Source organism: Anopheles marshallii, chromosome X (genome assembly GCF_943734725.1).
Source record: "Anopheles marshallii chromosome X, idAnoMarsDA_429_01, whole genome shotgun sequence".
NCBI lineage: Eukaryota > Metazoa > Arthropoda > Insecta > Diptera > Culicidae > Anopheles > Anopheles marshallii.
This window is the reverse complement of record NC_071325.1, coordinates 3,741,890-3,757,872: the sequence shown is the minus strand read 5'-3', so window position 1 is coordinate 3,757,872 and position 15,983 is coordinate 3,741,890. Positions and strand designations below refer to the sequence as shown.

The 15,983-nt window shown below is 43.9% G+C and overlaps 7 protein-coding genes across 7 annotated transcripts; 4 read left to right on the top strand and 3 right to left on the bottom strand.

Annotated features, from left to right (window-relative positions):
* Positions 1 to 2,245: 2,245 nt before the first annotated feature.
* On the top strand, positions 2,246 to 3,703 carry LOC128706866 (GDP-fucose protein O-fucosyltransferase 2). Its single transcript, XM_053801812.1, has 2 exons — positions 2,246 to 2,285; positions 2,358 to 3,703. The coding sequence occupies exons 1-2, from the start codon at positions 2,246 to 2,248 to the stop codon at positions 3,701 to 3,703; spliced, it is 1,386 nt and encodes a 461-aa protein (XP_053657787.1).
* Positions 3,704 to 4,260: 557 nt separating this feature from the next.
* On the bottom strand, positions 4,261 to 5,445 carry LOC128711921 (protein spindle-F). The gene is made up of 2 exons (XM_053806816.1): positions 4,716 to 5,445; positions 4,261 to 4,649 (listed from the first exon to the last, which is right to left on the bottom strand). The coding sequence occupies exons 1-2, from the start codon at positions 5,443 to 5,445 to the stop codon at positions 4,261 to 4,263; spliced, it is 1,119 nt and encodes a 372-aa protein (XP_053662791.1).
* Positions 5,446 to 6,173: 728 nt separating this feature from the next.
* Positions 6,174 to 8,027, top strand: LOC128714348 (uncharacterized). Its single transcript, XM_053809259.1, has 4 exons — positions 6,174 to 6,371; positions 6,425 to 6,675; positions 6,748 to 6,943; positions 7,023 to 8,027. The coding sequence occupies exons 1-4, from the start codon at positions 6,174 to 6,176 to the stop codon at positions 8,025 to 8,027; spliced, it is 1,650 nt and encodes a 549-aa protein (XP_053665234.1).
* Positions 8,028 to 8,669: 642 nt separating this feature from the next.
* On the top strand, positions 8,670 to 9,499 carry LOC128710317 (glutathione S-transferase theta-1-like). The gene is made up of 3 exons (XM_053805371.1): positions 8,670 to 8,790; positions 8,857 to 9,279; positions 9,351 to 9,499. The coding sequence occupies exons 1-3, from the start codon at positions 8,673 to 8,675 to the stop codon at positions 9,497 to 9,499; spliced, it is 690 nt and encodes a 229-aa protein (XP_053661346.1). The 5' UTR covers positions 8,670 to 8,672.
* Positions 9,500 to 9,642: 143 nt separating this feature from the next.
* Positions 9,643 to 10,619, bottom strand: LOC128709769 (alpha-ketoglutarate-dependent dioxygenase alkB homolog 7, mitochondrial). Its single transcript, XM_053804791.1, has 3 exons — positions 10,119 to 10,619; positions 9,835 to 10,010; positions 9,643 to 9,760 (listed from the first exon to the last, which is right to left on the bottom strand). The coding sequence occupies exons 1-3, from the start codon at positions 10,617 to 10,619 to the stop codon at positions 9,643 to 9,645; spliced, it is 795 nt and encodes a 264-aa protein (XP_053660766.1).
* Positions 10,620 to 11,603: 984 nt separating this feature from the next.
* LOC128707575 (39S ribosomal protein L32, mitochondrial) lies at positions 11,604 to 12,343 on the bottom strand. The gene is made up of 3 exons (XM_053802535.1): positions 12,262 to 12,343; positions 11,952 to 12,203; positions 11,604 to 11,872 (listed from the first exon to the last, which is right to left on the bottom strand). Exons 1-3 carry the CDS (start codon positions 12,341 to 12,343, stop codon positions 11,604 to 11,606), a joined length of 603 nt encoding a protein of 200 aa, XP_053658510.1.
* Positions 12,344 to 13,467: 1,124 nt separating this feature from the next.
* Positions 13,468 to 15,676, top strand: LOC128716844 (activin receptor type-2A). Its single transcript, XM_053811392.1, has 7 exons — positions 13,468 to 13,504; positions 13,603 to 13,779; positions 13,853 to 14,166; positions 14,237 to 14,422; positions 14,515 to 14,854; positions 14,921 to 15,219; positions 15,494 to 15,676. The coding sequence occupies exons 1-7, from the start codon at positions 13,468 to 13,470 to the stop codon at positions 15,674 to 15,676; spliced, it is 1,536 nt and encodes a 511-aa protein (XP_053667367.1).
* The last annotated feature ends 307 nt before the right edge of the window (positions 15,677 to 15,983 follow it).

Below are 15,983 nucleotides of genomic sequence, written 5' to 3'. Positions count from 1 at the left end.
AGGTTTTGGGAATGGCACGCGCAGAGCAATTGACACTACGAACAAGCTGAAAGCGCTTCTTTCCAGCTTCTGTTCTGTTCACTGCAATTCACGGACATTGGAGAGATGTTGGGGAACAGCAGAGGGAAATGCCTAACCTACAACCAGAGTACCCACGTTTTTAGGCGTTATTCAAATACACTAGACCCCAAGAATGAAGCACAGCATCACTGGACGTACATTTGCAAACGTTGTGCACACCGCAACACGGCCTTCTACAGTTTTTGAAGTTAGCAATCTCACCGAGACCTAGATCCACTTTCACACCGGCCAACTCATGGCGGTTGGTGGCGGGTATGTGTGCGTGTTTTCTATTGTTTTTTTTTGTGTTACTGTAGCTATAGAATTAAGCGGGAGGGAAAATTCACACCACTTACTACGAGCAGCCAGGCAAATGATGCCTCCAAAAGCGGTGTACGGGGAGAAGGGCAACGAGTGGCGAACACACTTTCCACGCGCGGTTTTCTGCTTCCACACAGACGAGCCAGGCCCCAGACCGGACCGGTATTGTAGTTTGCGTCCACTCGGGCGAACCGATCGTACCACACTGAACGCTTGATTATGTATTTTTATATGTTTATAACCCGCGAACTTGAAGTTTGCTATGCCTGCGGCCCATTCGTACCTTCCTTTTCCCCCAACCCGACTGCTTTCCCGTGTGTTCTCTTGCCTCCCAGTACCCCTGGTGGGTTTCCTCTTTGGGTGGAAAAGCGGGCCGACAGGGACAGCGCCTCATCGTGACGCAGACGGTAAGACAAAACCACTCCTGACGTACGTGTCGGATTCTTTGTCTACCAGGCTGGCGAAGGATTTTCCTTTCCTTGGGGAATCGGCACATCCAGCCTCCAATTGCAATACCCACACGCTGGGCGAAAGATATCGGATTATAAAGGGCGTAATCTTTTCATCTACGCCGTGTTTCCTTCCTTCTAGAGGCTTTTCTTTCATGTGTAGAGCGAGTCAAACAGTGAGGGGGAGGGTGAAAGTTTAGCCCCAAAGAAACGGATGAGAGTGAAATTCCCTGGGGAAGGGAGAGAATTTGATTCGGAAAGGATTGCTGCGTAAAAATATTGAGAAGTCATTCACTAGATAACTTAATTCGTGGTGTTTCATTATAGAAGATGTTAATTTCCGAATTCTTTGAACAGCCACAGAGAAAAGTCAAGTATGTTCCAGTTCTGGATTGCTTTTGGGTATTTTGGGGGCCCCTGCATAAAGTTGCTGCGTTTTAATATATTCCATCTTAAAATAAGGGTTCCTGAAGAAATAGCTGAAGAAGCTGCTTTTCCAATACCGTGCAATAATATCCTCGAATTCTTGCTCCAACATCGAATATCCTGAGAAAGCCTATAATTTATCACAGCAGCGAAATATTGCTGTCATCTGATGTGATTTAATAATATCATATTAATAAAGAAAGAGAAGCATCCCTATCGTACTTTGGAAAAAAATGGCTATGGTCGCTCTTAGTGCTGTTGCTTTAGAGGTCATATGCATTATTTACCCATCCGTACTCTATTTCTACATACTTACCATGCACAACGCAAACAAACGGTTGAAAGCACTTGCAGAATTTCGTCCTTTTCTACTTCAAAAATCTGCAACACTTGCCAAAAAAAATATCTTCTTCACAGGACCCCCACCGCACAAAGGCACTTACGGGAAGCAACATTTACATCCTACAGAGGTTCGTTTTGCTTTCGCTTAACATCCTGCGGATGTCCTGCCCAGTTCTGGTGTTTTTGCCAGCTGTTTTATTCCTTTCACTGAGTGCACCAAAGAAGTTTCCCGCACCAATTATCACCACAAAGGTCACGGACGGTTTTGCTCCACTTGACCGTTTGGATGAAATGTTTGGTGCAACGTTTTACTGGCAGCATCTGCTTTCCACACCTCCAGATAAGCTTCGGTACGAGATTTCTACTTGCCCGCTGGCGGGGAACGTTTTCAACTGTGTATTGGTGTGTGTTCACCAGTGTCAACTATTGCGCTCAACTCCTGAAGTTTTGGAAATAAATAAACTTACCCAAATGTCAGGAACGCGTGTGCGAGGGAGAAATTTGTTATCAACCTTCGGTGCCATTGCCATCGCACATACCGGGTTCAGACTGTCTCGTTCGCGCTCAGAAAGAAATTATTGATTCTAGTTCATGTCTCGGGAGAAGTGCGTTCCGGTAGATTTTGGTGTTTATTTGCTAGGTTTAAAATGCGACTGTACAACTTTAATGTAACGCCAATGGCACAAAGTACTTGTTAGCTTCATTCGTGTCAATATAATTCTTGTATTAAGCGGTGTTTTTTTCCATCACTGTTTGCAGTATACTACTCCCTGCTGTTGGTGACGATCTCGCAAATTGTCCACACCAGCCACATGCGGGAAATTTGCGAAAAGAGGGACATTTTCTTCGAACCATTTCGTTGCCAGCTGTACGAGCTGGAGGTATTGGACGAACCCATCACTTACCTGTTGTACGATGTGAACCCTAGCGAAGGGTTTAACCTACGTCGCGATGTCTACATCAGGATGGCTGTGTTTCTGGAGTTCCTCCGCACACAGCAAGGATACCGTCGGGCGAAACTGGTCCTACCGCCTTGGTCCAATCTAGTGCACTGGCGAAGCCACAACATCGACCAGACGCAGTTGTTCTGGAACCACTTTTTCGACCTGCGAAGCATGAAGCAGTACACGGATGTGATCGATATGGATGAATTTTTCGCTGAGTACGAACGTTTGCACGGCCCCGACACGGTGGTGATGCTCGACGAGGTGTACAAAATGAAACACTTTGAAAACATGTTCGAGAACGGTGTGTTCGTGGACAAGTTCGAGGAGCACGTGTGCCCGAAAAGCCACGACTATTACGATGGCGGTGCGCTCTCGTACTTTGGGTACGCAAACTTCTCCAGCGAAGAGTTCACCTGTCTGCACTTTCAAGGCAGTGCGATGCTATTACATAAGCTGCTGGAAACATACAAACCGCAGCGGGTCCATCACGTCCGGTACGTGTTGGTGCTGAATGCGGAAATAGTCCTGCACGATCTCTGGGGCAATATCGATTACTGGGAGGTTCGCCGATCGATGCGTTTTGCGGGGGAGCTGATCGAGGTGGCGGCACGGTTTCGGGCCGAATATCTCGAATCATCCGATCAGCAGGATCGGACGGTGCGACCGGCCCGATGGATGGATGAACGAAGTCATCGTAATGCGCGTGGCGGCGACTATCTCTGTGCCCACATACGCAGGGCAGACTTTCTGTACGGACGTGATAAAACAACACCAACCATTCAGTCGGCCGCCCTACAGATCCGGGCAAAGTTGCTCGAGCAAGGCCTGAAAACGGTCTTCATCGCGTCTGACTGCTCGCGGATGGAGTTTTACAACCTGAAAAACTATCTGAAACGGTTTCGCGTGGTGCGGTTCGTGCCGGAAAGTTACGAACAGCGGTTCGCACTCAAGGACGGCGGTATTGCAATCGTGGATCAGATCGTATGCTCCCATGCGCGGTACTTTATCGGCACATACGAATCTACCTTCACCTACCGAATCTACGAGGAGCGCGAAATTATCGGTTTTCCGAAGGATCTGACCTTTAATACTTTTTGTAAGAGTGAAAAAGATATGAACTGTGAGAAAAATACGGTGTGGCCGATAGTATATCATTAGATTGCTCTTGAACGCCCGTAGCTTGAATAAATCGTTTTAGGTTGCTTATTAAGTTTATTTTGAAATTTCGTTAATGTGTTTTCGTCTGTGTGTTTTTCGATAATCGTTAATAGAGAACTTCGAACCCTGACCTTTCTGGCGGACGCATCAACGTCATCACTGCATCTTCTGACCATATGGTAATAAAGTAATCAATCCAGCGGTAAGAATTCGCTACGTAGGAAAGACCCAAACCAATGCTGTCTATTAATACCAATGGAGACCAATGGATCGCAATACAAAAACGTACATGAAAATATCATATTTTATTTTAGCCATTCAGCCTGCAGTATATAATCAGCTTTGCGTCAATATATCTTCTTAACCGTAATGCTATCGTACAATACTACACGGACGTGCCGAAATTGAAGTGCACTTGATAAATGTTACACTGCATGCGAAAGTTGGTTGTTGGACAGCAAAGCCGTTTAGGAAATACTCTTTACATTAGGCAATGGTGCCTCAGGTTAGAGTTCGCTGGAGAAAAATATGCGACTTCGTCGCGGTCCAGCTGTTGGTCAGAAATCGCCAACGGTTTGCGAAGTGTACTCGTACGTACGGTCAAGGCTAAGCTCATCCATTTCGCCGTCGTGCAGAAAGTGAGATTCCACGTGGGTTTGAAACTCTTCAAAAACCGTGTCCTGCCCGTACAGCAGCCCGCACATAGGACAAATCTTTTTCATCCCATTGGCACGCAGCTTTTCCTGCAGCATATTCATGCTAACCTTGTCAAACATTAACGCGTCCGTACACCGTGTGGGCGCATTTTCCTCTCTCGACTGGCTACCCTTCGAGACGGGGGGTTTTCGTGGCGCTAGTTCGCTTTCAGCCACTCCTACCATAACATCCTTCATAAGCTTTTCGCTTTCAATCTCGGACGATTTCGTACTGCATCGACTGCAGATTTCTGAAAATGTACGAGAAACAGTATAGCACCAATTTGCAATTGGTTGGTCATATTTCCCAGCATTACCTGTTCTAAACTGATGATAAAGATCCCACATCAATGTCTGTTGTCGCCCAAGTTCCTTCTTTATATCGAGCAATCCATCCGTACATCGGCTAATGTCCGGGTTCGCCTCGAGTGCCGCACGTAGCAGTTCCTCATCATGTCCAAGATCTACATTAGACGATTCTAGGAAGCCACAGGTGTTTAACAGGGAAATATCTTCCAAATTAATACCTTCTTCATCCGCGGAACTTTCGCGATGCAAACGCTCGCGCAACTTCGGATTCGGTGCGTGCTTCGTGAACGTGCGTGATCGGATTAGATTTTGACCTGTTTGATTGGTAGCGGATGATGCAGGTGGCGGTGGTGCTGCTCTCTGCTGTTGATTGACCGTGACCATTGTTGCTGTGGGGCCAACGTTTACGCCCTCCACATCCCCGAGATCCTTGACGATTAGAGACAACCGCCTCCAGAGCTGTCTGTTTTCTGTCCCCACCATAGAAATCTGTTCCGCCATCTGTATCTTTTGGTGTGTTAGCTCGGCCACGGTTTCCCGCAGTTGCTTTAGCTCGGTTTGGTTAACTGCTCGGTTGTCGGGCACGGTGGTTACCTGCAGTGTTCGAAGTGTCCCATTTTCCTCCTCGAGTACCGTAATTCGTCGCTGAAAAGTTTGGCATCGCTCTTTCAAGGTTTGTAGGGCCGCCTGGAGTGCCTGTTGTGATGCAGTCTGTGTATTTGGTTCGGCTATACTCATAGTGAGCAACTTCCTAGCGTTTATCTTTGTTGAAATAACGCGCTTAACTAAACATTGACCGATTTGCTCTAGTAGTGTTATCTGGTGTTGGCCAACATGAATGAAAACAATAAATGAAATGATGGAAGTAGCAGAGAGATCTTGATTCAAGATGATGCTTTACGTGCGTTTCTTCTGGTAAGCAAAGATATCACACCCATAAAATGATAACCGATAATTAAAAATTAATGTAAAACTATCCCAACAAGCAACTTGTTCAGAATTTGTTTAATTCAGTCGTGCACCAGAGGATTTGCTGCTTACCAAAATACTTTCTCTCGATCACAATCGCTTTTCAACAAATCATCTAGCTGTCAGTTACATTGTCTTTTTTTAAACGTCAGATGGGACAAATTGGAACTTGATAAATGTAAAAGCCATTTGAAAATAGTTAGTATCGAAATTTTTATTTATAAAGATTGCTTATAAAAATTCGAGACATTTTGCCCCCATTTGCAATTCCAAAATTCATACTGCTACATATTTCGGTTATGATATTTTAGTTGAAATGTCACTTTATTGTTGGCCTATTTTCACCGGGCGTCTTCAGCGAATACAGCTGTCAAACGGTATTCACGGTACAACGGCAACGGTATGCCTAGCTAAAACAAAGTTAACTGCCGGTATTTACATTGTGCATGGAGCAAGCGGATTCAGTTGCGGTAGTTTCTCAGAATTGTTGGCCGACAATGGGTTATTTACTAAAGCACCCAGCTACGAAAGCGCTCTGCATTTCGAAGATACTTAATTCCAAGCGTATGCTGGCAGATCATATAGAGGCGCTTGAAATATGTCTCAAACTGCAACATGACATAAATATCGGCCAGAAATCGGTGCTGCCCCGCAAAGCCGTTTGTGCTGGAGCTATTCTAATCCTAGCGGGGTATGTATTGAACCCGTAGCAAATGCTGTAACAGAGGAAGTACATTAGCTGATGAAGCTGCTAACAATATTATTTCTTAGGTTCTCGCCTGCTTTTAAAACAAAACAGTGGCAGATGGTAGTTTCTGCCGCCAGCGCTTTACTGTTCGGTGTTATCGCGACTGGGGATATCATTCACTACAGAGCTCTGGCTAAAATTACAAGTCTCATCCAGTCGATCGAAACGTATGACCACACAATGAAGAAGATGCTGATGTTGTCGTACGAAATGATATTTGGGAATCAAACTTTATTCATTGCTAATGTAAGGTAAGTTTCGTTCAGTCTTTTTTATATTGATTAAGTGTTTTTTTTTTGTAATATAACTATATTATTTTACAGTGTAAGCGAGAAGTTAATGCTTCAGATGTGTACCGGAAACTGCATCAAGGCCATCTACGACATTTATGGCTTTGTCACAGTATTAGAAAAGAAAACGAAGCTACGCGAGGAGTACTACCAATTTTACGACCCACTGGAGACGCTCGAAAGCTGTAACATATTTAAACAAGAAATACCCAATCTTAGCATGGCAAAGGTAAATACGAGCATTTTAGCTAATCGAGTGCGAGGAAAACCTTATTTCAACATTATATTTAAAACATTTATTTCTTTAGGAGTTGTACAACATATTTCTGTACATGCAATCTCATTGCCTGCTGCGTCTGTCGCTTGCAATTGTGAGCGATGCAAAGATGGGCGATGTAAAGGTCGAAACCAATCGGCTCATCAGTTGTCTCACTAGTCACACCGATGAGCTAATAAAGCAAATGGCACTGACCCGAATATCCCATCAAGGTGACGTCCTGCCTGCTGCAAATGTGAAGGATACCAGCTTGAAGCAGCTGTTGGCAGTAAAACATCAGTCGGTTGAACTATCGGTAAAGCTAACGGCGAATGTTCAACAAATGATACTAGTAGATGAAAACATCCAACGCCTCGTCACCCCGGAAACGTGGCAGGGACGTTCGCAGCTTCAACATACAGCAAGAAATCTAGCCACTGTTCAGTCTTATTTCCTTACACGGATGGAAGAATGTGAACGTTTGCTGATTATGGTGAAAAAGTTGCTCAACCAATCTGAAAATGCCAAGCAGAACGAACCAGAGCCGGAGAAGGAACCCGCTCAAGAACGTGCGTTTGAAGAACCGCATTCCGAAGCACAAAATTCAGCCCACGAGCCGAAGGATGAGTTTTTCATCAACACCGGAGCTGAGGGCGAAGAAGAAGCGCACGATTCCGCCGCTGCGCTGCAAGTGGAGGAAGATGAAATTTCGAAACGGTTAATGAAGAAGCAATTTAAACCTATTTTGCAACAACTGCGTGAACGGCTCGTACCGGTAGAGGAGTCGTTTAAGGAGCGCGAACGAGTTGCGCTGGAACTGAAGGGGATTAAATTGCAGGACGAGGAAGAATCTCACGGTGGGTTGAATGTAACCAGCAAGCAGGACACACTCGACACGGACGATGAATCGGACTGGGAAGAAATGGAGGCGATATCTAAGAGCAAAAACCAAAACAAGTACAAAGCTGATCGTGATTTTCTAGCTGGTAAGCAACAGATCTCTCTACTAGCCTCTCTTCCCAAGGGGGTGCAGATGGATGAAACCATCCTAGAATAACACACTATTCCAAATCGGTAGTAGGAGTAGCTGGAGATTCGTTAAACAAACTTTCTGCTTGATTGGATTAACATAGTATTTTTTCAGCTATATTAACTAAAAATCATTTAATGCGACCTTAATTAGTACATAATTGCTTGTGACAAGCACAGAGATGTTATAATAAATCGTTACTTTGAAAATTAGCATAATAATAATTATTGTTTGAGTATATCCTGAAATTACCACTCAAGTGCAATTTTCCTTTTAGTTCCTTCCCGTTCCCGTTCATTCCGGAACGCTCAAAAAATTCTGATCAAGGATTTCTCTGGTTTAAAAAAATAAATAAAATTTGTAACAATTTAACTGTATATCTTAACATGGCTAGAGATCCTTGTTATTGTTCAGGTTAATATACATTCACACCGAAGTTTTATAGAAATATAAATACTCCTGGGCTTAGGGCTTTATCTTGGATTTATTTACGAATGCTGCGCGATAATGTACACGCACCACTACACACAAAAGCATACGCATATGGAAGATGAACTTTGATCAATGAGGTTGTATTTCTTAAATGCCAGCATAAGCATAGTGTTGTTGAGTGAGAACGGTCGACAGTGCATTCCGGGCACCGGCATAAAACCACCTTTAACCAGAGCGAAAATGTCGAAAAATTTAAAATATTACTACGATCTTATGTCCCAGCCATCCCGGGCGCTGTGGATCTTTTTGGAGAAAACCAAAATTCCCTACGAACAGCGTATGGTGAACTTGGGCAAGGGTAGGTCGACAATAAGATAAACACGTAGGCATTCCAGTACATACTTTACTGGTTCCTTTTTTCCAGGCGAACATCTTACCGAAGAGTTTAAAGCGATCAACCGATTCCAGAAGGTACCGTGCGTCACCGACAGCCAGATCAAGCTGGCCGAGAGTGTGGCGATCTTTCGCTATTTGTGCCGCGAGTATAAGGTACCGGATCATTGGTACCCAGCCGATTCTCGACGCCGTGCCCTCGTGGACGAGTATCTGGAGTGGCAGCACCATAATACGCGTGCCCTCTGTGCCACTTACTTCCAGTATATGTGGTTGCGACCCCGTATGTTCGGCAGCAAGGTGGATCCGAAACGGGCCGAACAGTACCGAGAGCAGATGGAAAGCTGTCTGGACTTTATCGAGGGGGAGTTCCTGGGCGGTGGATCGCGTTTTATCGTGGGGGATGAGATTTCTGTGGCCGATTTGTTGGCGGTGTGTGAAATCGAACAATCGAGTAAGTGGTAGCTTCAAGCAAGTTTGTTTCAACGTCTTTTATACGAGCGTGTATCTCATTTATTCTTTCAGGAATGGCCGGCTATGATCCGTGCGACGGTCGCCCCAATCTAACGCAATGGATGGCAAGGGTACGCGAATCAACCAATCCGTTCTACGATCAAGCGCACAAGCTTGTCAACAAAATTGCTCAAGATACGACCTCCAAACACAAATTGTAAAGTTTACCTCCAGCGGACAAAGGTTACAACAACGTGCGCATAAAGTGCGTTGCTATAAAAAAAAGGCAGCTAACGTCTCTACAAACAAATTTTAACGCACTTTCTGTTACATTTAATGTAAATTCCTTTATTTTACAACTCGTTTATGGATCATTTCGGCAGATTATTGATATGCGTCTCGTTTTCTTGACCATCTTATCCCGAAACAGAGACTCCTTGGCGGACAGAATTTCATGCGTAAATTTGTACCGTGCCATGTGTCTGGAAAGGATATTGTTAAAAGCATTTTAGTTTCACAGCAGCTTCTTCAATCGTTTGCCCCATTTTTTACATACTTCATCACATAAAGCGATCGACGCGGTAGTAATATATCAGCCCAATACTTTTTGTGACGCTCCTGGGAAAATATTTGCCGATACTCCTCATTCGTTTGTTCTTCGTCGTTCGTTCGCACCAGTCGCATCACGGAGTCCGAGAGCAAACTAATTCCTGCTATGGTGTTGCCACAATACTGAATGAAAGAAAACAGACCATTACCTATAGGTTTTTTTGTTTTTGATTGGTTACAGAATTACAAATACAGATTTTGAACAGATGTTCCATTGTGACCATCACTTACCCGTACACTATCGACGTGCGGTTTTATGATACCCTCCTCTGCTAAATCTAGCACATGAACGTAAGGCATTGCGGTTCCGTCAAAGGCAACGGATACGATACGATCTAGAATAGCCCGATTGGCCGGATACCAGTGTTTCTTTTCTGTCTCGCGGTAGCCGTGAATCGCATCATCCCAGTGATCGAATTCGTATCGCAGTCGCTTCAGGTACGGTTCTATTTCTTCCAGTAGTGAGTTTTCCTCCTTTTCATCGACAAAATTATCAAGCACGCGCATATCTTTGCTGAACGTTTCACGATCTGCTTCTGGCCATTGTCCGAAAAATTTTACACAGCTGGGAGGGACAATATCTTTGGCAACGTCCGACTGGATGCGATTATTACAATACGGTGCGATCGTTTGATGCAACTGCCTAACTGCATACAACTCCGGCACATATCGAATTAATACGGCCAAATTATGGTTTATTCCAGCGCGTATACAGCAGAAGCCGGTGAACATGATGGTTTGTTTCGAAAGATTTCTGATTCGGCTTAAAGGTGGTTCTGGAAGAGATTTGTGTCTATTATAAAGCAGATTGTTAACTTAGATTTTAAGTTACATTTTTATCGAATAAAGCACCGACTGTTAGGGAATGATCTGATGAAATCGTCTATGCATTCTCCTTTTTCATTTACAAAGTGTTCAACCGTGTATGTTATGAAAGCGTTTTTGTTACATCCCGAATTCCCTTCACGCTGTGACAGTTCCCAGAACATTTGTCAAATAACGAAAACAACAGCATCTTGGGGTGCATCAATTTCAAACACAACGTTTGATTGTTCTGAATGTACGATTGGTTTGCTGCAAGACACTTTCATTTGTGCTACAATAGTACAACAATCTAGATATCTAGAGCCGGCTTCCAAAACTCGGCCGACAGTACATCTCTTTCATGTCGGCTCGATAAATTACATCTATGATCTCCATCCAAGGCTCACGCTTCACAACTGCTGCTGTCGAGGTACTATGTGTAATAAGGAATTAAAGATATATTAGTTACTAAAGAAAGCTTCTAAGGATTTCCAATTACTCTAGACCAAGCATTTCCAAGGAATTTTGAGAACTGTCATCTAAAATAGAGATAAAGGATTCAGAGTCACTGCCACTCAAATTTGGATCCACCGCGTCTTGTCTGTGCATAGGGACGATCTAAAAGAACCTCGTCGTCCGGTGCTATTCTAATTCTGGAATGACCGCTATATGATCGTGTGATCATCGGACAGCTCGTCATTGTAGCGGCTCCTCTATTGTCCTACCACTGCAATGTGGTAGTATACGACACCTTTAGAAGTCAGGAGGCCACCAGACGTAGATGTAATTGGGCTACATAAAGTTATAGGAGAAATCAAAAACAATGTTTAAATTGTTCCGAACGCATGATTATTATACTGCTAGGCGCTTCCGTTCGATTTACAATATTACTACAACCTATAAAATTGGCTTCTAGCCCAACTTTTCGTGTCCCGGTTTCAGCTCATCCGGTTCGGGTGATGATGGTGTTGATTTTTGCAGCAAATTTTTGCTAAACCATGTAGGTCGCGGTTTTTCCATCTCAACGATCCGTTTGCCTTCCCAAAACTCGGCTGGCTGTTCATCGCGTTCACGATCGTACAGTACCACCACATCCTTATCAACCGGTTCCAATCCGAGCTCGTTTTGAATTTTCTCCTGCATCAACTCGGTTTCCTTTCGAACCTTATCGTAGCACGTTGCTGCAAATCAATGAATAGGTTAATTTTACTTGTTTGAGGGGAGGGTTTGGATAAACCACTGATACTGCTATTTACTTACGACATAGCACGCCTACTTCATGATCACTGCCGCACGTAACACACGATCGGAGATGTATTTTGGGTGTGAATATTTTTAATTTGTACTCGGGCGATCCATACTTTCGCTTATGCCGTTTCTCCACCGTACGGCGATGCTTCGGTACTGCCCAAAGCATTCCGTCTCCGATGAGGTCGCGTAGAGTAAACGCCTTGCCTATGGGATTTCTGCCACATTCCGGTAGGTGTGCGGCTTGAGCCATTGCTAGGGCGGCTGGAAAATAGTTACGTAAATATGTGTTAAAATTACATCTTTAAACGAAATAACCAACCTGGCGGGAATCCATTCCCTCCGAATAGGCAATATTCAAGCGTTCGAAGCGTATTTGCTAGTTGATTTAGAAGACGAGACATGCTGGGGTTTAATTTGTATGTATTTTAGTATGTTTCACACCGCAGAGCGTTTTTGTTTACTCTTTTGACAGCGATCTCCGCATGGAAAGCTCCCGATGAAAAAAACTAGCACATCCCATTTAAAACAGAACAAATAAAAGTTCTCAATGCCTTCAAAATAGTAAGAATGATAAAAGTCCTCTTGCCTTTTAAGCAAGGGAAGCTACAGTATGATATAATTAACAAGATTTTACAGAAATGTATGAGAAATGAATTATTTCGTGCTCAATCCAATTGTTTGCTGAAGTGTCAAACAAAGCTTCACATTTATGCAGTCCGTTTCAATAGACAGTTGCTTTCAATTGTGCAAATCGTACAATTTATTCCAAATAAAAAAAGAAGCCTTTAGAATACTGATAAATGCTTAAAAACAAAAGTTGAATGAAAAAAATCATTAATTTAAATGATTTGCACATAAAAACAAATAAAATGTACGTTATCATAGATTATAGCTCCTGTGCCATAACGAGCTGTCATTGGCTTTATGGTTCCACGAGAGCGGATCCTCTCAGCTCAAAGGAAAATAATAAATGGCTTTCACTGTGTGGGTCGTCTGGCAGTGGAAGCTTTGCAATACCAGTTTCCTTTGTGGTTTTTTTTACTGTCGTCCAAAATTTATCGTCCGGCTGGACTCGAATCGTTACGTGGTCTGGTAAACGGCAATCGTTTTGTTTACCGTGCGGTATCATTCAATGCGCCGAACCGTACGCAGCAAGCGCTCCAGAATTTAACCTCGTTTTATGCGCATCATCTCTTCTGGTGGTTGTGTGACACAAGTGATGCCATTTGTGTCTGCTGGTGCGCGAACGTAGGAAGCTGGTGTGTACATCCATAAAAAACACGACACACGGATGCTGTGCCGAGGCATCGAGCGTAATGCAATGCTATTCGTTGGCGAAGGTTGTGAATAGTTTAGCGCTAGACGCCTAGCAAAACGGCTGGCCAGTGTGTGAATACCGACGAAGAATGTGAATAGTGTACATACTATTTGCGCGACTCTTCACACACACATACAACGGCAAGTGTAACAAGAAGGGCTAGTGTAGTGAATAATTCCTGTGATCCATACACAGGTCCGGTGAAAAATGCGAGGCTTAATGCATTTTTTATTTTACTTTTCCTGTAAGTATAGCGAAAACGATGTTCTGTTTGTTTTACATGAAAATACCTTAATCTATTGAAATAATAAATAAAATATATCTTATACTCAATCGTTTCAGTGCTGATCGTAATAAAAGGATCGCTAAGTCGAGCGCGCTTAGCTGAGGGAAGTTTGAAATGTGTTTCGTACCAGTGTAAGGCGGGCGAATGTAAGGAAGGCATCGACATCTGTGAAGACACCGAACCGGATCGTCCGGTCGGATGTTTTGTCGTTTGGACAACGGACAATATTACAAGTAAGTAGAGAACTCTCAAACAGTTTCTCTCGTGCGAACAGAATTACTAATCAAGATTGTCTCGCTTTCCTAGATGAAGTAAACGTGACGTTGAAAGGATGTTTCCTTAATCCTACGGAGTGCAATAACACCGAATGCATCGATACGACGACGGATCCGAAGAACAACTTCAACTACTGTTGTTGCCGTGGTAGTATGTGCAACAAGGATCACAAATGGATACCGGAAGCAACGAAAGCGCCGGAGGTGTTACAGTCGGTCGAGAAGGAATCGAACATTGTGCTGGTAGTGCTCATTACCTCCATATCGTTTGTCGCAGCGTGTATTTTAGTCACCTGGCTGTATTGCACACATCACAAACAGGTGATGTTTAATGAAATTCCAACGGTAAGTTATGCTTTACGGCACAATTTTGGCTTGCGTTTGAAAAGTAAAAAAAAAACCCTATGTGTTTCAGGTTGAACCAGACATTTCCAACTCATCCACCAACATATCGCACCGTCCAATTGATTTGAAGGATATTAAAGCACGTGGCCGGTTCGGAGTGGTGTGGAGAGCGCAGCTCGGTAATCAGGAGGTGGCTGTTAAAATCTTTCCAATGCAAGAACGCCAATCGTGGATTACGGAGCAGGAAATTTTCAAGGTGCTCGCAGCTCTCACAACGCAAAAGCATAATTACTTCTATCCGAACGGTTTTTCTAAACGATTTATCTCCCTTCACCTATTCCCGCTTAGCTGCCACGGATGAATCATACGAACATTCTTGAGTTTATCGGTTGTGAGAAGCGCGTCGATATGGCCAGCACAGACTTTTGGCTCATCACTGCCTACTGCGAGAACGGTTCGCTGTGCGACTTTCTCAAAGCGCACACGGTCAGCTGGAACGATCTTTGCAAGATTGCGACCACGATGGCGCGCGGTTTAACGCATCTGCATGAGGAAATACAAGGCAGCAGGACGGATGGTTTGAAGCCATCGATCGCACACCGTGATTTCAAGAGCAAGAACGTACTGCTGAAGGCGGATCTCACCGCATGCATTGCCGATTTTGGACTGGCGCTTGTATTTACGCCCGGTAGGATATTTCGATTTCCGAACATTGATAATGAGTCTAATCCGTTTCTCGTTTGTTGTCTAACAGGAAAATCATGCGGTGATACACACGGACAGGTGGGTACGCGCCGCTACATGGCGCCGGAGGTTCTCGAAGGTGCAATCAACTTTACCCGTGACGCTTTCCTGCGCATTGACGTGTACGCGTGCGGGCTTGTGCTGTGGGAACTGGTATCACGTTGTACCGTGCACGGTGGACCGGTCGATGAGTACCGGTTGCCGTTCGAGGCGGAACTAGGCCCGCACCCAACGCTCGAGGAAATGCAGGAGAACGTGGTGATGAAGAAGTTGCGTCCGCGAATCTTCGACCCATGGCGTCATCATGCGGTAAGTAATAGTGTTTATGCCTAATTAAACTGTTGATTAGCTTCATCCATATCTTTAGTGAGGAGAGTCATACGAATCCTGATTCAACTTGCAAAAGCATATTGATTCTTCATAGATTCTAGAATATAAAAAAATATATAACTTAAGAAATCTTCCAGTTTTGGCAAATGTTAGCTATTCGTTCATTAAAGAAGGTTTACAATACATCCGGGAGAATTTATACTCAGTTGATAGATACATTCTGATTGGTGAATTACGTTTGGTTTTTTTTAAGGGACTGATTGCGATCTGCGAAACGATGGAAGACTGCTGGGACCATGATGCCGAGGCCCGGTTATCGTCTTCCTGCGTGCTGGAAAGACTGCTGCAGTACGCTCGCTTTCCTACACGACAGTTTTTTGTCGCCAACACCACTACGAACGAGCTGCCAACGAAACTAGCAACGGAAAATCTTTAATATGAGAGAACGCGCAGGTGAATGATATGCGCATTGGAAAGCGAATGCAGGTGCGCTAAGCTGTATTACGATCAACTCTTCAGCTAACTTTTTTGTTTGATAATTTGGTGACGCTGAACGGTTTGAGTACACTAAGTGGAGAGATTTCTAATACTAGACAGACTTTTAATAAGATATGTATTTGGTGCATATATTGTCAACAAACTGGGGGAATAATATTAGCTGTCCGCATCGTTGGTACCATATCAGGTATCATATTAACGATACATTTAAATTGCAAAATTATATACAACTGCTGCTGATATAG